At 39.6% G+C, this 24,853-nt stretch overlaps 2 protein-coding genes across 2 annotated transcripts; both read right to left on the reverse strand.

The window, feature by feature from the left end:
• Window positions 1-4,566: 4,566 nt before the first annotated feature.
• On the reverse strand, window positions 4,567-12,330 carry rab38a (RAB38a, member RAS oncogene family). Its single transcript, XM_080888419.1, has 3 exons — window positions 11,981-12,330; window positions 8,593-8,873; window positions 4,567-5,832 (listed from the first exon to the last, which is right to left on the reverse strand). The coding sequence occupies exons 1-3, from the start codon at window positions 12,180-12,182 to the stop codon at window positions 5,677-5,679; spliced, it is 639 nt and encodes a 212-aa protein (XP_080744545.1). The 5' UTR covers window positions 12,183-12,330; the 3' UTR covers window positions 4,567-5,676.
• A 1,468-nt stretch (window positions 12,331-13,798) lies between these two features.
• On the reverse strand, window positions 13,799-23,825 carry ctsc (cathepsin C). Its single transcript, XM_080888418.1, has 8 exons — window positions 23,440-23,825; window positions 22,946-23,091; window positions 22,074-22,228; window positions 20,466-20,621; window positions 19,329-19,447; window positions 16,046-16,177; window positions 15,461-15,693; window positions 13,799-14,941 (listed from the first exon to the last, which is right to left on the reverse strand). The coding sequence occupies exons 1-8, from the start codon at window positions 23,597-23,599 to the stop codon at window positions 14,675-14,677; spliced, it is 1,368 nt and encodes a 455-aa protein (XP_080744544.1). The 5' UTR covers window positions 23,600-23,825; the 3' UTR covers window positions 13,799-14,674.
• Between the last annotated feature and the right edge of the window lie 1,028 nt (window positions 23,826-24,853).

Raw genomic sequence — 24,853 nt, forward strand, 5'->3', positions numbered from 1 at the left:
AGAGACTGCACTAAGTCTAGTATTGAATCAGATTCACTCTCAGGCTGAACTGGTTGTGAATGATTAGTCATTCGGAGCAAGTCTTTGAGAGTCCACATAGCACTATATTTTAAATTCACTGAAACTTTTGCTACTGTGAGGTCACACACACACACACACACACACACACACACACACACACACACACACACACACACACACACACACACACACACACACAGAGAGAGAGAGAAACACACAAAGATCAGAGCTGGAGGTGCAGCCACTATTTTCATTCATCCAGAGTCTCTCCTGGCTCCTACTATTGATTTTCTTTTACTGTGTGTTTAATTCACAGCCAAAGTAAGCCTGCCACAGCCTCCACTTCCAACACCTCTCTCAGTGTTTATCGATTATGTAGTAGCACTACAACTGAGCTCTATGCCTGTATTTTTTCTGTGGCTGCTTTATTGCAGCATTTATAATTTATTTATACTTATACTGTATACAGTATGAATATCCTTTATCTCTTGAGGGTGATTTTTCACCTGACAACACGTTGCCAAGTTGAATGCACATCAGTTTTTTACACCTCTGTGGGATTTGTTGCTTTGCAAGCCGAAGAAGAAATTCCTGTAAACTTAAGCTAGAGGCTACAATACAAACACTTAACAATAATAAAGTAAAACAAAATAAAATACCCCCCCCCCCCCCCCCCCCCCCCCCAAAAAAAAAAAAAAAAATCTCAGGGTCCAAATTGTGGATCCTTTGGACTATCCGTGACAATATATGTGTGCATTAATGCATGCCAAGGCAACACCAAAAAACATTCTGCTCATTATCCTGCTGACAGCAGCATGGCTCTGTAGCAGAAGAGTCAGACCTCACCTGTCATTCACTGAAAACAGTTGGAACATTACCAACTGGAAAACACCAAAAAGGACGTCTGAAACTGTTGAGCAGCTGAAATCAAGTAAGAATGGGAAAATGTTTTGCTTTCAAAACTTCAACTTAATTCCCAAATGTTTACAGAGGTTTGCTAACAAAAGAAGTGATGTAACACGGTGGCAAACATGCCCAAACATTTTCCAGCAATTAATCCAGAACGAGCACGTTTTGCAAAACTAACAAACTAACTATATAAATCAATCTCCGTTTAGAAATTGTATACGTATATATGTTATGCAACTTCTTGCGTTCTCGTTTTGCATGCAGTTGACACAGCATCACTACTTTTTTGAAGCAGGTTGGTGTATTGGTGTGAAAATAGAGCGTGCATGTTTGTGTTAGTGAGTGTGTAAATAACACGACTAAAGAGAGACTTTACGCCAACCTGAAATCACATGCAGCCCATTTCCTCCTCATCCCTTCCTCCTTATTCCCTCTACTTTTTCCTTTTTGTGTAACATTGGAAAAGAAATAGAGGAGAACTACAAGGGCAGAGTCAGTCTGTAAAGAGAAACAAAGCTATGACTTTCTTGGTAGCTTGTTGCCTTAGAGACTAGCAGAAAGCGAGAGATAAAGCTGTGAAATCTTCTGATCATCTGGGCATGTGTGCGTTTGACTGTGTGAGAGAGAGAAGAGAGAGAGTGTGGGTGTACAGAGAAGGGGTTGGCTTCTGAGTCAGAAGAAAAGAAAAAAATTCGCACACAACTCTACCCTGCGCCTAACCTCTCCCCTCCGCTTCCTTGTGGTTTCTCTCTCAAATTATTACATCAACGCTGAAAATCCGATCTAATTATTGAAAATTAGAAAGTGACACCATCTTCCTGCAGCGCGCGGCCTAACCTCTAAACCAATATGCAATGGAGAGAGAAGCGCTAGACAACAGACGGCGTCTTTGTCTCCCAAGGATTAGAAGAAACCACAGTGTTAAACGAGGCTCAAAATGTTATCTTTAGAGGGAGATAATTAGACAGTGAGTTTCAGGAGAAAAGTGCTGAAAAATGAATTCATGAAAAATAACCACAAACATCAACTCTATGGTTGCTTAGATTTGTGGGGTTAAAGGCTCATTTAGAAATAAGTCACCAAACAACTTGTGTTGTGAGCTCTAGTAAAATGTTCCCTTTTTGCTCTTTTGGCTTTCCGGTTGAATTTAATAAGATATAAGCAAATGTTTCACAAGCTACATGGCCAAGGGGGTTAAAGTGGGTTAGAACAACTCCCATACAGTCACATGCAGCATGCAGTAATCAGGAAATAAGGCGCAGCCTGGTAGCATCAGATGGTCTGAAACATAATGTCCAGAGGTGTTCTTCCTCATGGTAAATGGCCTGTATTTGTATAGCGCTTTACTTAGGAGTCAGGGTTCTGTTGCCTAGCCTGTAGAGGTCTTTGTGTCCCTCCATGGATATCCCCAGATCATCACTTACCCACCACCAAACCAATCATGCTGAACAATGCTAAAGGGAGAATAACGTTCTCCACGGCTTCTCACTTTTACGTCTGCCACATGCTAAAGGTGAGCCTGTCCTCATCTGTGGCACACTGTGGACCTGCCAATTGTAGTATTCTATTTCAAATACCAGTTGTGGGCTCTGCAGTTGTGGGCAGTGAGCACAGGACTTAAAGACATCAGGCCTCGGGCCACCCTCATGCAGTCTGTTTCTCATTGTTTGGTTAGAGACATTCACAACAGTGGACTGCAGGAGGTTATTTTTTTTAGCTCTGGCAGTACTCATCCTGTTCCTCTTGCACAAAGGCGCAGATACCGGTCGTGCTAAGGATCTTCTACAGCCTTGTCCAGCTCTCCCAGAGTAACTTTCTGACTCCTGGAATCTCCTCCAAGCTCTTGAGACTGTGTTGGGTGACACAGCAAACCATCTGACAATGGCACATGTTGATGATAACATCCTGGAGTTTAACTATGTGTGCTATCTCTGTAGCATCCAGGTTTCACATCATTCTACCAGTAGTTAAAATGGCCCCAGAAAATTCAAAAAGTAGTGAAAAAAGCAAGAAAAGTTGAGGAAATGTCAGTGACTGCCATTTATAAAAATGCCTCTGTTTTGAGGGTTCTCTTATCAGTGCCCTTCTTTGCCCATTGTTGACCAGATGCTGTAATCTGATTAAAAACTGTTTCTTTAACGTCTCTGAGGATTGGAATCCTCTGTGTATGCAGCAGTCACATGATGGGTCAAAAACAATGCACGAGAACTATTATGTACCAGTTTGAACTTTTCACTGTGAAATCTTATCACAGGGTGTTACATAAACAGTGAGAAAATCCCTGCTCCAAAAGAAATGTCTTTGATCTCCTGTTAAAGTGTGAAAAATACAATTCAAAGCATAGTTATGAGGTATGCTTGAACTGCATCAGTGATCCTGATTTGATTTGATACACTAAACATGTGAATTTAAAATGCTATGCTGTTGAAAACTGCTGTCAGAGTTCAGTTCCTTGTGCAGTACAAATGAACAACAAAGAATGTACATCAGCTTTAATTAATCATGTAGTCAAATGGCATATAAACTCATTATTTGATGTTTTAAAGGAAGTTCTGTTCTTTTTTCTTGCTGTCCTATGAAGCCCCGCCTTAGCTGCTGTTCTGTAAATGTAAACCCAGTTTTTCTAGTATAAAATCTGCATTAGATGTCTGGGAAAATATTCTTTTTCTGTTAGATGAGCATAATGCATGAAACTGTTAAAACCAAAAGAACTGAATGACACACAAAGTACAGGTGTGGTTTTTGCATGACCAATAATTCTCTTTTTCATTTACTACAAGACATGATACAAAGGGGAGTAAATGCAATCACAAATTTGTATCATCAGTTAAATCCTGGAGTTGCTTGACACCAGGTTTGTCATGCTGTTATATTTAATTTCAGATGGCGACCTGATAGGACTTCAGCTGGGATAGGCTCCGGTGGAATCAGTGCACGGTGATCTATTACAGCATGCTCTGATTCCAGATACTCTGAATAACTGGTTTCATGTCAATCATTGTAGTATCTGCCATTTTAAAGAATAAACACAAAGAAAAACTACATTAAGCTTGGCCTTTAAAGGCCTCCTGATCTGGGCCGAGTGACTTTATTTGCACTTCGTTCACCAAATTCTCTTCTACATGCCTTTTTTTGTATTCCATTAGAGGAAGGATAGAGCCTTGTGGAGCAGGATGGGGGGAGTCTCAATGTCCACTGTTGTCAGTAAAGACAAGTATCACCAGTGCTGATGAGTGATTCTTCTTGTGGCACAGCAAATATTTACCCTTTTTCACATCAGACCAGAGGACACTGGCTGTGTGAATAGTCAGCAAAACACTGCTGCAGGCTGACAGTGATGGTTTGTCAGATGTGCTGCTTAGACACAGCCCAGGCTTCTTGTTTTGCCAACAAGAGGTTACTGCCACCTAACCCAGAAACCTGTATTGTCTGGTTATACCTCCTCCCAGGACTGCACGGCGAAGCATATGAGCAGACTTCTTAACTGACATCTCCCTCACGATCCTTAATTTATTGAATTGTTAGGATCCAGTCATTTATACCTTGATCATAGTGCATAGAATGAATGTTAAACCATGTTTGTTGTTGTATACAGACTTTTTAATGTTATAATAAGAAGACAAACAGCTAGTCGTCAGTAAAGCCACGGTTTATTCACATGAACATTTTGAAAACTGGATACATCTTTGGTTCTACTGTATAATCTGCCTCAGTTTGCTGTATATAATATGTACATAGTTGTATACATGTTTGCATTCATCCCATAATTACAAACATTACAAATAAAAGAAATCACAGTGGGATAGAAATTTAATAGAAAACCACTGGATAGAAATAAGGGATACAATGGGCATTAACACACATTCAGCATTATTTTTAAAAGTGCTGAAATTGAAATGAGTTCAATTCTTAATTAGGGCTGAACAGAAAGAGAAATGTGCACCATTAAGAGGGCTTGTAAATAATATATAGTGAATATCTCTACTGCAGATATTAAATAAAATGCTTTAAAAAAGGCACTTTAATTGCAATAATCTGCTTTACAGTGCTTCACTGGAAATAGTGGATGGACATGAAAAGTTAAAAATAAATGAAGCCATATTTGAAGGAGCCATGTAATGTGGCTGTGGTCTTATTAGCATTGAGAAGGAATTGCTTGGGAGAGAGTCGGTGAGAAAAAATTCTTAACTTGCTTTCTCTGCTTGCTTGTGAAAGAAGCATGAAAAATGTGACAAACCAAACGTGCCGTCAGGTACGGGTTAGGAATTACAAACAAGCAGAGGAGAAAAATGAGAGCAGAGGAAAAGAACAGAGACGACAGTAAGAAGAGAGAAAGAGGAGCAGCGACCATGGCTTCCATATAGTGATTACTTCCACACACCTCCAGCACAGATATTCTGTGATTTGCCACAACCTTTCTGTGCATGTGTTCATTAACTCCGTCTCCATGGTAGCCGAAGTGGCAGTGTCGAGGCCTGAAGTCACCCAGAGGGTGACCTTGTCTTTGACAAGAGCACACAGCTGCACCCATCTCTCTTTCTGCCTCTGCTCAAATCCATCCATTTCCTGAGCCAGCTGCCTCTCTGTCCACTCAAACCCCACACCCAACCCACCCAAGCTTAAAGATTGGAAAGGAGTTGGCACCCACACCGTCTACCTCGAAAGGAGCCAAAAGGAGCTCTTCCTTGTTCTCTTTCTCACACACAAACTGAACACTGTGTGTAATGAGAATCCAACTACCAGGTCCTACTGGGATCTGAAGCACGAGGAGCATGTCCCACCTTTGTCCTTTTCTAATTGAGGCGTGATGGTGTCTGGGACTTCTGACTGGAGCATGTCTTTCTCACTGGCAATGATGTGCTTCACCAAGCAGTTGGCTGCTTCATCGATGTTTATGTTTTCCTGAAAGCAGAGAGTGGAGAAAAAAAAGGGGGGGGGGGGGGTGATAGAGGAGAGGGGGGAAAGAAAGACAAAGAATATGAAAAGGTAGAAGATCAATCAATGTTATAAGGCACTAAACAAGATAGAAAAAAGCGCCTGCAGGAAGAAAAACCTGTGGAGTTAATTGAGTGAATCAAATGGTCCGTCACTAAACTGAAGAGGTGGAAGAAACACAACAAAACAGTCAGCAGGAATGATGTGAACACAAGCTGGAAAGAGATTTTTGCATTTACTCTGAGTGGTTGCCTCTGGTCTGACACACTGACAAATGACAATGCATCTCTCTTTTACACACAAAAAAATGACGACGAAAGCATCCACAGCAAAACCTAATGAGACCTGTGATTACACTAAAAATATATATTTTTTTCAATGTAATATATTTATACAGCACCATATACCAACAACAGTCACCTCAAGGCACTTTGTATTGCAAAGTAAATACTCTACAATAATACAGAGAAAACAGAGAAAGCCCAAACAATCGGAGATGATTGCAAAAATACTGGAATAGGTAAAAACTGGAATGATCAATTTGCACAGTATGGAACACTTACATATGCAAGAAAGACCTGCATTATGCAGGCCTGAATTCTAATTTATATAAATTCTCAACATTAGAGTCTTTCTATCCTAATCTTAGAAAGAATTAAAAAACCTAGATGAACTCAGTGATGACACAGTGTGTGATTGATGGATACTGCAGTAGCTCAGAAAGGAAATGTCATCGTAGTCAAATGAGGTCTCTAATAAAAACAGAAATAACTTCCAGAAGTGTCTCTCACCCTGCCCTGCTACTCTTTCAATATAAATTTAAATAAGCTGCATTTTTCCCTTTTTTTCATGATCCGGTTATCAAAGTTTAGTTAGGAGGAATTTTACCTTAGTTTGATGAATAAAACAAATGATACCAAAAAGTTTCTTCATATAGGAATTGGGATGCCTAGTTTAACATTCCAGCTAAATGATCCTCTAAGGAAAGTCATCATCTACAAAGCTTCTCCACCCACAGGAATACAACTCAAAAGTTCTGCTGAGCGTGAAAAAAGATGAGAAAGATGCAATTTTCTTACATGTAAAGTCTACAGCAGCAGCAGTCGTGTGCTTAATATTTTAATATCCTGATGATCTAGCAGTGTGCCGCTCAAGTAAAATGTATTATATATCATGTGCCAGCTTCACTTCTTTCCTTCCGCAGAGTTTTTCACAATAAAAACTGTTGTTGCAAATTTTGGAGTTTACTGAGCTCCAAAAAAGTCAGTTATCAGCTGAGTAAAATATAGTGTTTCCAATTAACATTCGAGGCATTAAGCTCTGAACTACTTAACATTTGTGATGGATTATTATTTATATTTATGGTTAGTGAAAAAAAAGATGACAGATGATTTATTAGGTGCGACTGTTTTGCAATGTCAGGCTTTGAGCAAAGTTAATACTCAGTTTATCTCTGTGTGTTTTTTTTAATCATTCTTCCCCTGAAACAATTATTGTTGTAGACGTTATCGTCATTGTTTTTATAAAGCTTCATTAACTTGTTTGGTGGTCTTTTTTTTCTTTTCTTTTTATACAATTACAATATTTTAGAGATTGTATTTTGTTTTCTAATGGTATAAATGGCATTTATACAACAACTAAAACTATAGAGGACAATAATGCTTTGCTGAGAATACTGAGTATAATCTATTTCGGGCCTGTGGCAGCTGTGGACCTCACAGATTTGTACAAATATTTGTATAAAGAAACAAAAGTGAGAACAGATTTTGTATATGGTTAAGTGGCTGATTGTTTTTGTTAAGTTTTATTTGAACTTTCAGTGCCGTATATGGCTAAGCTTTCTCACACCTCAGTCTATTTTCTCCTCTTACCACCTAGCTGTGAGATTCCTAGCAGCCATACTCAGGTCTGAGTGTGTTACTGTGTCACTGTGTGTTGCTCATTTCACAATCAGAATACACCCACCGCATTTTTATTTTCTGTCGTCATGAGTGAGCCTTGAATCAAACTTTTACTGTCTTTTATTTCTTATTTGTGCTCAGTATTTAAATATATTATCCCATTTCTTCTGTTCATCTTTAAATATTATTGCTATGCTGTCAGTCCAGTCTAAGTTTTGTTACAAAGGCTTCAGACTGACTGAATATAGCAAACGTAACAAAGTATATTTTGTAAGCAGTTTAGGTATTTTAGCTGAAAGTTACGTTTTGGTTAAAAATATAATTTTTATAAATTGCATCACAGTCTCTGTAAGCTTAAGAATAAGCACTTTTTTATGGTTTGTGCAGTCAGTGGAAAAAAGTGTGCCAGTATATTCCCTCAACACTCCTGGACATCCTGTCTGGATAACAGAGCACCTGACGCAAGTGCAGCTGACCTGGAATAACACAGAAGGAACGTCGACTGTGAGACTCTTGTGCAAAAGCAGCAGGGCTCTGTGATTGATATGCAGATACTGAACAGACTGGGACTGTTAAACTCAGCACTTTTAAAGGATCTCTTCACATCCTGAATGTGCCTCTGTGGTGGCATCTCCACAGGGTAATCAGGTGCTAGGTCTGATAGAGTCAAGGAGTCAGCTGCTTCCCAAGGACATCTGAGGAGACTTGCTGACACACGGGGATTGAACCTCAGAGCTCTGTTGAAGGCTGCTCTTTGTTTCCTTGTAGTTAAAACACTGTGTGTGTACGTGTATTCGTGTGTGTGTCTGTTTGTCATCTTTCTCACCTTAGCAGAAGTCTCAAACCATCCCACAAAGCCGTTCTCCTGGCAGAACTGCTCCATCTTTATTCCGTTATTGGTCAGTACATCCCGACCCTGGTCACATTTATTGGCCAGAAGAACAGTGGCTACATGCTTCCCGTTGGCAAGTGTCAGTTTGGAATCCAAATCCTCTTTCCACTTTGTGACAGCCTCAAAGGAGGCAGGCCGTGTGACATCAAACACGATGAATGCACCCATGGCTTCACGGTAATACACACGGGTCATGTTGCCAAACCTCTCCTGACCTGAAAGACGTGCACACAAAGTGACACACACACACATAAGATTATTGCTTGTTGTCACTGTGATGCATTTTAAATTTTTCATACTTTATTAAAGCACATCGTGAAATTTTCGACAGATCAGTATAACAATGGTCTATCAAAGCTGTCACCTTATCAGCAAACATAAACAATGTTACCATTTTCTCATTTTGGGTGTATTTATGGATGCGTTCTTTACATATTTCACCTGCATCCGATACTTCAGACACACAATTTTTTTTTCCAGTCCATTACAAGACAAGCAGGGACAGATGGAAAAGAGGCAGAATGGGAGAAAGAAACATGGCTCTGGAGTCTGTGCGTGCCTGCTTGTGAAACTGTCTGTAAAAAAAAATTCCTGAGGGTCAAATTAATTTGATAAGCCCTGTTGGAATCTTGTATCCACACACATTTTCCCATCCATAATTTCTGCTGAAGAACCATCAGATTCAGCTGCGCAGCCGCAGAATAAAATCAAGACACTTCCACACTGTGGAATAACCATAAATCAAACTGGTCTACTCATCGTGGCATCCAAGAGAAGATGCCAAGAAAAAGGGTTTTGAGTCCCACAGCAGTGTTTTGGGTTTTTGGTTTTTTTTTGAACAGATGGATCAGACCACAAGGTCAGATGCAGAACAGGTGGGAGGCAGAAAGGTTTGCTCAAGGACTTATCTAGGGGCAGATGCTTGTTGAAACAGGTCGGCCATTGGAGTATGTCGAGCAGAAAATTATGCCCCTGGCCTTCTCAAACACACTGCTTTCTGGGCAAGTACATTATAGAGGATGTTTGAAAAAGCCCCACTAGAAAACTTAAGTATCTCTTTACAACAGATCAGGTATCTTTGGGTGTTTCTACTTATGTCTCTGTGTAGCTGTTTGCAAATATTGTATCTTTGCTAATATTTAACCTCACTCCTCAAAATAGGTACTACTTAGGGGCCTTTTAGGCTCATAGAAAGGCAGCAATAGTGTAAGTCTGCAGTTCAACATAATCCACGAAAGTTCAAAAGACTGAAAATTATCTGAAGTCAAAGACAAAGAAACAAAACCCTAAAGGTTTTTCCTCTTATGTGTACATGATCTAGGCTTGTGAAGTTAGCTCTGCTACACTGGCAGCATGGCATAGAAAAATGGGAGACAAAGATAAAAAGGTCGAAGTTGTTTATCTTGGTAAATGCACAGAACAGCGAGTGATTTATTACATCTGTTGCATGAGAAAACTGTAGCTCATTACCAAATCCCATAACAGAGCTGGGTGAGTTTTTTCTTAGATTCATAAAAGTGAGACGCAGTCATAAATATTTCAAGAAAAGGTTGTACGTAGCGTATTTACTTGAGATAATCTTCCATCTTGAAGGCTTTAATAACCTTTAGGTGAGTGTAAGAAGCACAATGAGTACAGTGCAAGACCTGTGGCAGTTTTCTCTGAGGGAGACCCTCATCTTTGGCTCATAATAAAAAGCTTTCTGTGTACAGGAGCTTGGGCCTCAAATCTCCCTCACATGAGTTTGAGACACATGACTGCTTGCGCTTACTGGAGAGAGAGCGCACAGGAGGGGAGAGAGCACCAGGTCTGAGGATTCTTCTAAACCTCAGCAGACACTCATGTGACATGAGGCTGTTGTAGTCTTTCTGTCATCTTAACCAACAGCACCCCAGTCAAAAGCCGGTATTATTTCTGATATCTGTCATCGCCAGAAGCAATTTAAAAACTGAAAACCGACACATAAACATATTTGAATTTCTATTTTAATAACTTTTGGTTTTAAAGCAAATAAAAAACTTCCATTCCTCGTCCCTGATGACATGGCATCCTAACACCTACCGACAATTTACACTATTCAACTTATATACTACTACATTTACAAAGTATAGTGAAGGCGTGTGATACTTGGGATCTACTCGGGGAAAAAATGTGAAAACACTTTGTTTAGTTACACTGTGTGTGTGTGTGTGTGTGTGTGCGTGCGTGCGTGTGTGTGTGTAAGACAGCTGCATTTAGAGCAAAAAAACTCCGTACTGGGGACCGCATGACATCAAATTATAAAGGTGATATAATAAACATGCTTTTATTATGTCATCAGCTGGAACATGAGCTCAATGTTCCGTTCCAAATTAGATAAGATTATTAATTTTCTGGCTCAACAGACCAGCTGGTGCAGAAGGTTTTGCATAAGCCTCGAAACAATCTTAGAGTGGCACGCCGTTACTATGACGACACTGATTTATCATGAGAGCATCGTGATGCTCCTTCATCAAGGTCACATGGCGCAAAAGCTCATCTTATATATGACTTTAACCTTTTTAACATATGATTGTATGAGTGCATAGCCAAGCGATTGGAAGGCAGGAATTTGGAGTCAGCTGGTACAAATGACGAACAAGAATGTGTGTGTGTGTGTGTGTGTGTGTGTGTGTGTGTGTGTGTGTGTGTGTGTGTGTGTGTGTGTGTGTGTGTGTGTGTGTGTTAAAAACAAGGGTGAACTGTAAAAAGAAAAAAACTATCTTGGACTGGTGTGCTTTTGTTTCCTTATTAACCTATGATTTGTTTAATGTAAAATAAACAATAATTTTAAAGTCCATAGTCAGACATCTCACACATTTTCCTGAAATTACAAAACATGTCGTTTCTACTGGAGCAGCCAACCTCTCATAAGTATTTCATTAATTATTTGGAAAGCTTTAGCACAGCACTTACCGAGGTGGTTTTTACAACGACAATCATTGTGTGATTGTGTGTCATTTAATAAAGACATAACGGGCTAAATAATTGTAAACTGAAATTTCTTTAGATTATAGCTTGTCACTTTCATTAAAGAGATTTCAAATGTTATGGTAATTTCACTTAAAAGACTAATTAACCCTCTCCAGCATGTTTTCTGCATAAGAAAATCACACATTTCCAAAGAAGTTATAAATTGATAATAATCTGCTTTGCATAACTTCTAAATGTAACATACTTAAAACACTTTTAGGCAAAAAGGAAACAAATCGCACAAATCCTCGTTTCTTACAATCCCCGCGGTGTTATCGAACTGTTTCACCTCCTCCTATTTAATGTGAGCGGTGGGTGAAAGTTGGTTTACCTGCGATGTCCCACAGCTGAAGGCGCACGGTCTCCTGGTCCCAGTTGAGCACTTTGAGTGCGAAATCCACGCCGATGGTGGCTCGGTAGTTGGGGCTAAAGTTGTGGTGGACATATCGCTTGATGATACTGGTCTTCCCAACCCCGAGGTCGCCTATCACAAGAATCTTATAGAGATGCTCCTTATGGTGGTTGTTCTGCATGGCGACCGAGGAGGGCGAGAGTCGAGCATGAATCCACCGTATTGGGAAGACCTGGGGATGATAGCGGGAGACGCACAGGACAGCGCAGAGAGAGCTGGGGAGAGCTGGGAATGAGAAGGGGCGGCAAGGTACGCCCTGGCCCACAGAGGGAAGCGAAGCAGAGACGTCTGGACCTTGTGACTCACGATGGGCAGCTCCAAGCTGGAGAGGCAGCACTGCTCTTATACTAGCTGACTACTACTGCTTGTTTTGTATTTGCAGACTACTTTATTTTAGATAAAAGCAGTCAGCAAAATGTAACCTGCTTTATGGAAATGAAAAAAAGATGGGGCATAACAGTGCCTGCCACAGGTCTGCATTATGTAAACTGAATTATCATTACCGAAACGTCAGCACTGGTAACATTGTTTGGTTTCGCAGCTCGTCGAAGCAGAGCGCAAGAACGGAATGGCCTATACACACTCCCCGGCCACTTTATTAGGTACACGTGTTCATAGGCTCCTTAACCTCCTAAGACCCAAACTCTTCCACGGCATTTATTTTTAATTTCTCTTTGATATTTGGGCATATTGGGGCCCGATGAATGTAAAAACAAAGTTTTACCAGATTTTTTTTTAAATTATTTATTTTTACCGTATTTTTGTTTCTAATAAAAATGAGAGACACATATGAGGATATTCGTTTAAAGTTTTGATAGAACCTTAGCAGTATAATGTCCTCGTAAGTGGATATCAGGCCCTTGTAGAGCAAAATTGAGTATTTTGGTCTAAATAACCCAAAATGTGATGTTCACATATGTGGACGCCAGGTCCTAGGAGGTTAACACAAATCAGCCAATTGCATGCAAGCAACTCATCACATTTAGGTTTGTAAAAGTGGTCAAGACGACCTGCTGAAGTTCAAGTTCGCCTTGAAGCAGATGTGCCACTGCAGCATATGTTCATACTGACTGCCACTCCTGTCACCTAAAAACAGGAAGAACTGAGGCTGTAATTATCACAGACTGACAAGCTGGACAACAGAAAGCTAGAAAATGTTACCTGGTCTGATGACTCATCTCTTCTGCTGCGACATTAAGATGGTAAGGACATAACTCTGTTCCCTACCAGCTGCGCATCATTTTAACACCAGTTTATCAGTGTACTGTTGCTGACCATGCCATTCCTTTATGACCTCAGCACATCAATCCTATGATGGCTGCATCCAGGAGGATAAAATGCACCTGAGTTCACTCTGCACAGATGGCCTCCACAGTCACCAGATCTACACCCAACAGAGCACCTTTGGGACGTGGTGGAACAAAACAAGGATGTGCAGCCGACAAATCTATAGTCACTGCGTGATCATGTTAATATAGACCAAGCATCTGTCAGCATCTTATTGAGTCTTTGCCATGAAGACTTAAGGCAGTGCCGAAGGGAAGAACCTGGTACTAGCCAGATGTACCTAATAAAGTGACCAGTGGAAGTATTTAAATTTTATATTATGCTTTTTCCAATTATTTTATTTCATTTATAGAAAATTGCATTACATTTTGTCACACACAGAAAAAAATAATTTCAAAACTTCCAAATTGAAATAGAAAGGGTATAGAGGAGGAGTAAGAGGCACTACAATCAATTTGCATCCCTTTATTAACTGATGCAGCAATAACAGCTCACTGGGAAACTCTTACAAATCATCCAACAGGAAAACGTGGCAGTTTTGGTTTCGATGTAGCAAGGACAAAAGAGGTTTCTACTCTGTTCAGTGCATTCCTGAGTCAAAGAACAAAACACACATCTGGATTTCCCTTTAAATGTGACAAGTAAAACTTTAGAACATACTGAGATAAGCAGTATGTCCTAATCCACAGTGGTAGGTACTTGATTTCAAGTACTTATTGGCAGTTAGAGCTTGAATATTCAAAAGGCAGCTAATCAGTCACTGCTTAAATCAGCAAACATAAAAAAGTGGTGGTGTTGGGGAGTGGCATCAAAAGAGCAGCATTACTGTTTCCCTTAAATTAAAATTCCATTTTCAGAGCTGTAAACATGTGTAATTCATACAAACATAAAATCCTTCATACCCAAATTCTAAATTTTTACATTTGGGAGCAAAAACTAAAAATCCCAGCAACGTATGAAATAATAGGGATAACCTACTGTATGCACCGTACTTCCTGATCTGAGAGCTGGCAGTTTATGAAAAGTATAAATGAACAATGTTAAGATTTCAGATTGATTTCCCTTTTAAACAAATTGCATATCCATTTGGAGGTTGCCATTACAGCGCAAATCCATAATTTTTCATTTAATTAATCTTGCTCTGCTCATTAGTGCCACCCTGTGACTCAATTCTTTTGTGAAAAGTTATACATTTAGCTTTAAATTGTCAATCTCCAATGCATATGTTGATAAAAACCATGGAACATTTGTGCTTTAAAATCTGTGACTCATAACCATTGGTTATGTCAATCATCATTGATTATGTCAATTCTGACGTTTCAGCTTCTACAGTTTAGGTATAGGGTTGGCTGCGACAGCGATGCTCTCGATGGCACACTCGTCATTTCCGCGGCGAATTCGGAAGTAGCCTTCCTCGCCCCAGCCGGTGCCCCAGCTGTTCTTGACAATCCAGTAATTCTGCCCAGTCTTGTGGCAGCGGCCGTACCCCACCAGCAACACGGCATGGTTGGTCAGCTCAAAGGGATTGAATGGGTCTGCAAGGCCAGTGTGGTGGTAGATGCCCTCCTTATAGTTCATGAAGTCAGGATAGACCTGTGAACAGAATGGGATCATTTTATTTTTAACTGGAAAGCAAATACACTCCGATATAAAGGATATAGAGTTCAAGGGGTTGCTGCTCTGCTCATCTCTCTGTCTGCTGGCTTACTTATATGTTTGGGATTAAGAAAATAATTTAAACCTGTGCTTAGAAAGATTTAGAAGACCGTTTATATTGATTATGGTGATTTGAAACAATGCAATTTAGAAAATTCATGAAAATCTATAACATTATAAACCCTTAAGAGACGTTGCTGAATCGGGTTTTCAGTCAGTGTTTTATAGGTGAGGTGAGCCACCCTTCAAGGACAGCCTTGTCCAACGCCAAACAAAGTAATAAACTCAAGAAAATTAAAGATCTGTGAACAGCAAGTATGATCATTTGATTTTGATCTTCTCCCCCCCCCATTTCAAAAACACTGGTCTGTAGAATTCTTTTTATCTCTTAGTTTATGCTGAGGGTTGAATTTGCATTAACAGATCAAGCCTTAGATCAGGGAGAAGCTGTTGTACCTCGAAAGCTACTGCCATAGGTCCATTCTTGACCAGCTCCAACATCATGGCCGCCTCACTGCAGCCGCCGTAGAAGCCACCAACATAGTTGTATTCTGCTGCGTAAATGCGCCTACAGTTCTGAGGAACACCACACGGAGTGTTCTTTCCAACATACGGAAAGCATGACTCGTCCACAATGCCAAAATCCTGTGTGTACTTCCCAATCAGGTATGGGAACCCGCCATCACAGCCTTAAAAATAGGAGGAGAAAAACAAGGTTTGCTGAACATATTAAACCTGTCAAAAACCTTTCAAGGGCAAAACTTAATGTGATCCAAGATGGGGGGGCATTACTGAAAATGCATTAATATGACTTGAAGGCAACCCCCCCCCCCTCAAAGCAAACAAACAAACAAAAATTCAATACAAACATTTTTCATCGTTACAGTGTATTGAGATATTTGATATTTACATCGACTAAATATTCTTCACTGTTTTGTTAATTTTCTACTTGTAGCATAAATGTGCAATAGCCAATAACTGTTTTAATATTAATTGAACTGGGAGTCAAATAACAAACGCACAGATTTACTGTTAGTTTACCTTGAGAGTACTCGGAGCAAGAGACCACTTGTTGAGGGCTGAGGGTGGGCGCGTCGCTGTTGTTGGTGAGGATTCGAATACGAGCTTCTAGCATTCCCATTGTGGCAAAGGAGTAGCAGCTTCCGCATGATGCTGAAACAGAAAATCCAAAATTTCCATTAAGAAAACACTACTATGAAACACAGCAGCACTTCAATAAATCCCAACATTGCAAAACTTGTGATAGTTGTTGTTTTCTCGTTTGGTTTCCAAGCAAACTATGGCAACTTGTAAAGCTACAACGGGCCTAATTTTAATTCTTATACAAACGCTTTGTTCCTACGGTAGTGGAAAAACGTCTGCTGGTCTAGTTTGTGATGACAAACATTTGTATGACCAAGAGAGAAAAATTAAAGCTTTTTCACAGGACCTAATAAATCTGTACTTTGCTAAAATAACATGCACCTGCAATCCTCCAGTGCTGACACGCAAGGGAGATCCAGGTGCAACATTAATAAAGAGTAGGGCTGAACGATTATGGAAAATAATCTAATTGCGATTTTTTGCCCCAATATTGCGATGCGATTATTTTTTAAGGTCTTTGTCTTCTGTATTATTAAACAAAGACAAGCAATACATCATATAGTATGGCCAATACTATATTACATTAATTTTAAACTGTTCTTTCCTGGAAGACAGACCTCTGTTATGATGACATGAGGTGATGCATGAATTGATGACTGACATTTTTATTTAACTTCTTCAATCACAACAGTATATTTGAACATACACAATAGTTTATTTTTAGCTTACAAACATCTGAGCATAAAGTGCTGACAAGGAACCCTGGTGTAAACATTAAAATGAAAGTCAGTACAATGTGCAGATTGCAGAAATATACATAAACAAAATCAGTGGCTTTACCACACTCAGTTTTTCGACATCTGTGAACTACTAGACAGTCATTCAATTAAAAAAATAATATTAAATAAATAAAACTAATAAATAAAAAATACACACATCTTACTGATCTCTGCAGTCAGTAACATTACACATAAAGTGCAAACATAATAGCAATTGTATAAACACACACACAAACACGCCTTTCAAGTTTAAAGGCGTGAAATTGGACGGTCTAGCCTTCTGATTAGCTAATCAGAAGGCTAGTTCTGATTAGCGTCACCGCTGTCTCGGTGGAGTTTAATAAACTCGGCCGTCTGCTTCTTGCTATCTAAAATATAACCAGACACTGGCGTAAATTCTCGACTGTCTCATACTTCTGTTTAATAAGTTTTCTGTTTGACGTTTAGTCAGCTGTGTGAAAACCAAGGAGGAACCCACCCGGGGGATTAATAAAGTTTTATTTTATCTAATCTAATAACTTTAATCTCAGCCAAACCGATTTACTCACGAACAAAGAAAACACTGAAAAAAGCCCAACAATAACATTTTTAGGTTGTCTAAGTGACGTATATATTACGTTTAACCCGAGCAGCGAAACTCCGCGGTGATCTGAAAATGATGTGCCGGGAGTTGTGCCGTTCTCGGCCGCATCAGTAACCCTCGAGCTCCCGGCTAGCTGTCGAGCTGGTGGGTAGCAGACGCCTCTGAAAACGTCGAAGCACTTTTGCAAATATGGGATATCTTGATAAACCGAGCAGATATTTGATGTTTACACAACTACTTTCTCGCCTGAAAATATTTTAAAAGTTTATTTTGTGACCCAGAAAGATTAGTATGAGTAATTTTAAAACTTAGTAGCGGCCGCCATTGCTGGAAACTGGAGTTTGGCTGGGCCGCGCTATGAATTCTGGGATATGGTAGTAATTTGGACAGCCTTCGGCGCGTCGCTGTGACGTAATCGGTCTACAAATGCGGCCTCAGGAGGATGCAGCCCATGAATTTGGACATGTCCAGAGTATAATCGCAGCCTTTGCGGTTAGAAAATTGCACTTGATCATGTCGCGATATTATCGCAAATGCGATATATCGTTCAGCCCTAATAAAGAGTCATAAACGCTCTAACATTAGGAACACTAATCATGTGGGGTGGCTGCAGCTCGGGTGGCAGAGCAGGTTGACCACTAACCAAAAGGTCAGTTGTTCGATTGGGCAAGATACTAACCCCATGTTTGCCTACTGGTGGTGGTCAGAGGGCCTGGTGGCACCAGTGTCCAGCAGCCTCGCCTCTGTCAGTGGCTAAAATGTAGCTTGCTATCACCAGTGTGTGAATGTGTGTGAGAATGGGTGAATGACTGAATGTAGTATACAAATGCAGGCCATTTACCATGTTCCTCTACAACACCATTAACTATACCCACAGATGGAAGACTGCTAACATTTATATGCAATTTTTCAACCAACTAATGTCTACTTCTGGTAAATTCCCAGTGATAAATCAGGCACCTTATAAAATACTGACTTTGTATAATAAATTTTAAAAATACCGTCAGCGGCCGGAGGTAGCACTCAGCCTCCAGCTAGATGCACCCATTGTATACATTTTTGTATGAATCCATTGTCACCTTGTACTAAAGTTATCACATTCGCAAGATTTTCAGAAAACTTGACCTCTGACCTTCACCTTGAGGTCGAGGTCACTGAGATTCAAACTCATCTGAGATATTTAGTAGATACACCCATGTTATAAATTTGAAAGTCCTATGTCTTTTAGTTCTTGAGTTCTCACATTCACAAACTTGGGTGTCCACGTCACCTGCCCGCCCATCGGGGTGACGACAATACACTAAAACACTGCATTTCAAAGTAATGGGGGCTCTGATTGAGTGTATGGGCACTTTCCTTGCATTGCACCCTCTGCCAGACCACCCACACCAATTTACTTTCAAGCCTGCCAATTTTTGTGAACTGAAATGGAACCTTAAGAATCCACCTGACTTATAACACTGAAGCAGAAAAAGCTCTGCAACTCTGCACAGTGGCTGAGTGCGCTTTGACTGAAACACTTCAACCCTCTCCAGCTCCTTAAACCCCATCCTACAGAGGCCCTCTCAGACACTTAAAGTACTAAGCATGCATAATCTCTCCACTCACACACTAGGCTGTGCAGAAACACGGGAGGAAAGCAGAAAGGACACCCTGGCTTGCAAAGAGGGAAGCAGGGTAGCTGGTGAGCAGTTGTTCAGTGCCTGACTTAGTGACAGCTGCTCAAAAGGAAAGGTATGGCTTTGTCTGAATCTGACCCTTTAACTTTTCTATATCGTATTGAGTGAACTTTGTATTAAATTTATTTATTTATTTTTTTTTTTTTAAATAAAAAAAATAAATTTATTATATTGCATACCTTGGTTTCTCACAGGGCTAACAAAGTTAACCCTGTCAACATTTCTCCAGTCCCATTGCTCAGGTAGAGCTGATGCCATCTTAGCTACGTCAGCTTTCACAGGTGCAGGGCGAGCGCGCCTAAAATGTAAAAGGGGTAATTTTACTTAACACATTTGCACTGAAAAGCAGTCCTATACAAAACCATAACTATGGAAATGTAATGTGTGTAAATCCACATTAAGTAAGATGGATCTGTTAGTCCAAGTGATATTTGTACCACAATTTGCTGAAATCCACTTAGAGGAGGAGACAGTCCAAAATAAAGAGGAAAGATTAGAACTAAACTGCTAAAATAACTCTTAACTTGCTACTAGACCAAAAAAAAAAAAAAAAAAAAAAAGGACAAAAAAAAAAGTGTGAGGAAATATACTACTGATGAATTCAATTCGTCATTGTGGCAGGACATCCTCCCTCTGTGGTAGAGAATTATATACTATTTATGACGGTTCTTGTAAAGTTTGCCTGCAGGAGAAAAGTCTTTACTGACTTATTAAATCATGACAATAAATTCAGCTGGTGTGTTGGAGTCCAAACGACTGCAGGGGTGGAAACTCCCAGGATGGGTTGCTGAATGCTATGGAGGACTGCCACAATGACACACTGAACAGCCTTAGTTTAGTAGTGCCGACCTTTCAAGATAAGGGTGCGGGGACTGTCCACACGTAAATCCAGTTGAGTGTTCTTCTATAGCACCAAATCAAAACAGGAGTGACTTCAAGGAGCTTTATATTTTACATGTTAAAACCCCCGAAATACCAGAGAGAAGACTCCAACAATCAAACAACACCCTTTGACCGAGCACTTGGTGATAGTGGGGAGCAAAAACTCCCTTTTACAGGAAGGGAATTTTTTGCTCTGCCACGACTGGTTGGGAGTGATGGGAGGAAGACGGGACAAAAGACAAGCAGTCATGGCTTAACTAGACACAAAACACAAATGTGTACTAACCTTTCCCCCCCCCCTTTGAAAACACCTCCCAAACAAATCAACAGACTAGCTCCTAATATCGCAAACATATTACCTATATGTACATCTTTTGTCTCCTTCTATGTCCGGACCCCGGAGTACACAACGGGAAGTGCAAGTAAATACTCACACAGGGATACGAGAGGCAGGCCCGCCTGCTCTGTATTGCAGCTCCTGTAAAGTGTACATTTCGTGCTCTGGGTAGGGAGCAGCCTTCCAGGATTTCTGAACAGAGTTGATCACATCAATAAAGTCCATGCTGTGTTTGTAGAGCTTCTGTGGCAGTCTGGAGAAATAACAAAAGTACATTACAATTAATTAGGTACAAATATAAAAGATTTCAAGGGTATTCCTCAGCCCCAAACAGAGAGAGAAACTGACTAAAACAGATCTGAGTAAAATCACAATATGATAGGAAGTTGGTTAAAATGTACAGATTTTATTTATTTATTTTAAATGCTCGCATCTGGTAATTAATGCTGAAAAATATCTAATTTTACTGAAGCAGAAGCAGTATAGTGAAGGGGGAGACCAGACAGCTGTTACAGTCACTGTTCCCCTTTTTCTGACCGCCTCAACACTAAATTGTTAAATAAGGAGGCAATTGACAAAAAGGAAGGGAAACTAGTTTATGCAACATTGCGCATGTTTGTGTCCATGTTCTGTGGAATTCAACCACATTTTATAAATAGAAGTTTACAATGTTGATCTGATGTTTTTTTTATTTATTTTAATACTGTATGGGATGTTGTTGCTCAATAACATTTCAACAAAATATGCATCTTTACTAATTCATAACCTGAATCAATTTGTTTTTTTCAATGATGCAGTCAATCAGTGTGGTCTTTTTATGCCACTTCAGCCAAGTTGCTTAACTGTAAGTTGCAAAATAAAGACTTGTTGTGTTGGTGGGTTACACAACTCTCAAAAAAAGAAAAAAGAAAAAACCAAAACAAAAAAAACCCCAGCACTTCCACATACTAGAGCAAGGCAGTGATAAGTGTGGGAAACGATCGATTAAGTTTCAAATCACTCACTTCACAATAGAAGAACCTGTTACCCTCAGATAACTACTACTAAGTAAAAAGACATGATCATAAGGATCCTGGCTGTGAGGGAAAAAAAGGCAATAATTTCCTAATGATTTTTCCACTATGTTATATTTGAAAATATTACAATAGTAAAATTGTAGTTTTAAATAATACCTGCTTATTTGCACTAAACTGAATTGAATTTCCAATGGGTGATAAATATTAAATGTAGGTCGGTTAATTTTCACCCTTCAGGGTAAAAAAATTTTCAAAATTATTGGTGTCTGCACAGTTGTGCAGGGTTTTCAGGAAGGAAGTTGCATGTTTATATCTTGTTTAGGTTTGGACTTCTTTGGTTGACAGAGTTTTCAGTGACAAACTCTTTTTACTAACAGCAGCTTTAGGGAGTGATTTTACAACGCAGAGTGGAGTCCATTTTCAATGCCGGGTCAAAATAGCTGTACTGGTTTTTAAATCATGTCTCTGCCATACAAAGGTTACTTACAACTCTGAGAATGGTTTGTTGTTACTCACCAAAGATGATGACATATCCAATTTATTAGCAATTTCACTCTTAAAACTTTGAACCATTTGCACACCAATTTTTCTTTCAGCCTCTCAGACAACTTCTTTTTATACCCAATCATCTTAAAGATCTTGTGACAGAAAAAACAACAACAACAAAAAAGGTTTGTATAGTTATGTACCTGCTGCCGAAGACTGGTTTGTATTCTGTTCGGGGTGGTACTGGATTTACCCTCTTTCCAACAAAGCATGCCCAGTTACGCCCCAGGACATCATGGACCCACCCTGGTAGGGTCTGGTCACAGTAGCTGGTCACCTTAGGACCTTCTTGACTGTACTGAAAATTTGAAGAGACACGCAGATTAAAGCTGGACATCGTGTGAACAATTCAGTCAAATCATTTTATTCTAATATAAAAGAACCTTTTTAAAAGCAACTGAATTAAAATCAGATAAACTAGTATAACTCATATTTAATTAACTAAGTATTCAGGTAACCGTTGATGTTAAAGTTTGAAAATACAGTACAAGAGTGTTAAATTAAATTACCGGTAGATTGTTTAATTTCACTGAATAAAAATCAAGAACCAGATAATGGTCATTAGCGAAGTGGACCACACTTGTGGCTATGACACGTCTCTGAGCTCACTGTCATGCGACCGATAAGGCAGGCACGCACACGCGCGCACACACACACACACACACACACAAAAGATTCTGAAGTCTGAACCTGCTGCTGCTTTTAAATAACACGAAATTCAAAGATTAAATGAGATAAAGAAAGAGGAAATTGAGACAGAGTGAACTCTTAGATATTTAGAAAAAGGTTAACCGAAGATTGAAATTCATTTACAGCTCAAGTTCTAATTGCTTTAGATGATGAGTCAAACTTTGACATATCAAGTCTTTTATCACTCTGGCTTCAGAAAAGAACAGCACGACTTCAATAATGGTTGGAAAACTCAGCAAGCTGGGAGATTGCATGTGCAGCTCTAACATGGCATGACATTTAAGACATCACTCAAATCCACAAATTAGTCGCAGCCATCTTTTACCTTGAAGAAGGCGAACCATTTGTACCCATTAATGACCACTTCAAAGCCTTGATTGTAGATGATGGTGAAGAAGCCGGTGTGACCCAGCTCATCTGTGGCCACAGACAGTTTCTGCAGAGTCACAGTCACAGTGCTCTCACCTACAGCTGTAGAGGAACGGCACACAATGAAAGGCAGCAAAAATCCCCTGAACAAAGTCGACCTTTAGATTGACTTCATCAACTCTTTACAACAAAGTTAAGGCAAATTTTTGTTGGAACATTTTTACTACTTTCTTTAAAGCATGTTTTACTTGTGCAATACTGCAAGTTTTAAAAATACAATTTAACCAAAGTACAACTTCCTTGAACTTAACACATGTCTTATCATAAGACTGTCACATGATTTCCAAAAAGCTAACCATTTTATTTCCTCCTCATGTGACCCCCATATTGTGTGACCGTTTGTTTGGTTTTTTTTTTAGATATGGTGTGCTTTTTTTGTTTGTTTTTTACCTTCAGCGGAACAGTTCACCGTCTTGTCGTGCCCTCCTTTGGACACCTGGAACACCCATGTTCCCACCAGGTCTTCGTAGGTGCAGTTTGCTGGTGTGTCACTCCAGCATCTCTCAACACAAAGCAGGAACAAACACACGAGCACTCCACTCAACCTCATCTTCAAACACAGCTAGCTTTCCGGGCCACAAAAATAAAACCTACGCAGTTAGAGCTCTTAAAAAGATAAAAGTTTACCCTGACTAACTGCAAACTGTCCCACTTCGACTTGTCTGCGAACCAGTCCCCAAACAGCTACCTATCCACACTGAAACTTCTGCACAGACGCAGATTTATAACTTGTCGTGTCAAGATAGCTCTCTGCTATCAGCACAATACGCATGCGCATATTTAGCTAGCACTACAGCCAATCGGCTAAAGTTAAACAAACATGTTAGTTTGTTCTTATTTTTAGATCAATGCTAACATATGACACATTCCAGAAACATAAGCTCGTCTTCTATCAATGTGACCAACACGCATGCAAGATGTAATTACGCTGTGAGTAGCTTATCGAGACTTTAATACAGCGTAATTAGTCTAACAAACAAGGAACTGATGGCATGTGAATCTCTTGCGCTCAACTGATCTTTGCTTCATAGTCTACTTCTTTAGTTTCGATTTCCTTGTCATATGACCTAGCTAAGAGCATGCGCAGTGGACATTGGAAAGACTAGCGGGGAAAACCACGTGAGTACACAGTTATTTTTGTTGCTAAAAATTGTGCTTTCATAACATTGCTACTTGAATATTAGAAATATGCTAAAAAGATAAGTAATAAAATAAAAGCATGGTAAAAATATTTAAACTACTTAAATCTTTAACACTGACAAGAAATAATATCACAGTTTTAGGACGCGTTCTGTGTTAGAACCTGATTTGTGTTTTGTTTATTGCATTTGTTTTTTTAATTAGGCAGAAAAAAACAGTAGTTGATGCATCTTTCTGGTGATTTAATCATAAACATTACTGATTAACCCTTCACCTCCCCCAAAAAGAGTTGTTTAAAAAAGAAATATTTATTGTAATGGAACACAAAAAATGGTCTTTTCTGCCATATAATATAACTCATCTGTGACCCTTTGCTTTTGATGATATAAAAGGAAGAGGTACATGCTTTTATTGCTGATTATCTGGCATAAACACAAAGTCCAAACTCTTTGAATTCATGTGAGCACACATAAACAAAAAGACAGAGACTCTAAAATGCACAAGGAGCATGAAACCAAAAATACAGAGAAGGCATAGCTTTGGATATACAGCACCGAACAAAGGGATTGACAGGACTGTTTATACACACTGGTGGAGGGACTGAACAAACAGCTAAACAAGACACAGTTGACACAATAAACAACAAGTGAACATAGTAAGGGAA

Source organism: Rhamphochromis sp. 'chilingali' (genome assembly GCF_963969265.1).
Source record: "Rhamphochromis sp. 'chilingali' genome assembly, chromosome: 8".
Lineage (NCBI taxonomy): Eukaryota > Metazoa > Chordata > Actinopteri > Cichliformes > Cichlidae > Rhamphochromis > Rhamphochromis sp. 'chilingali'.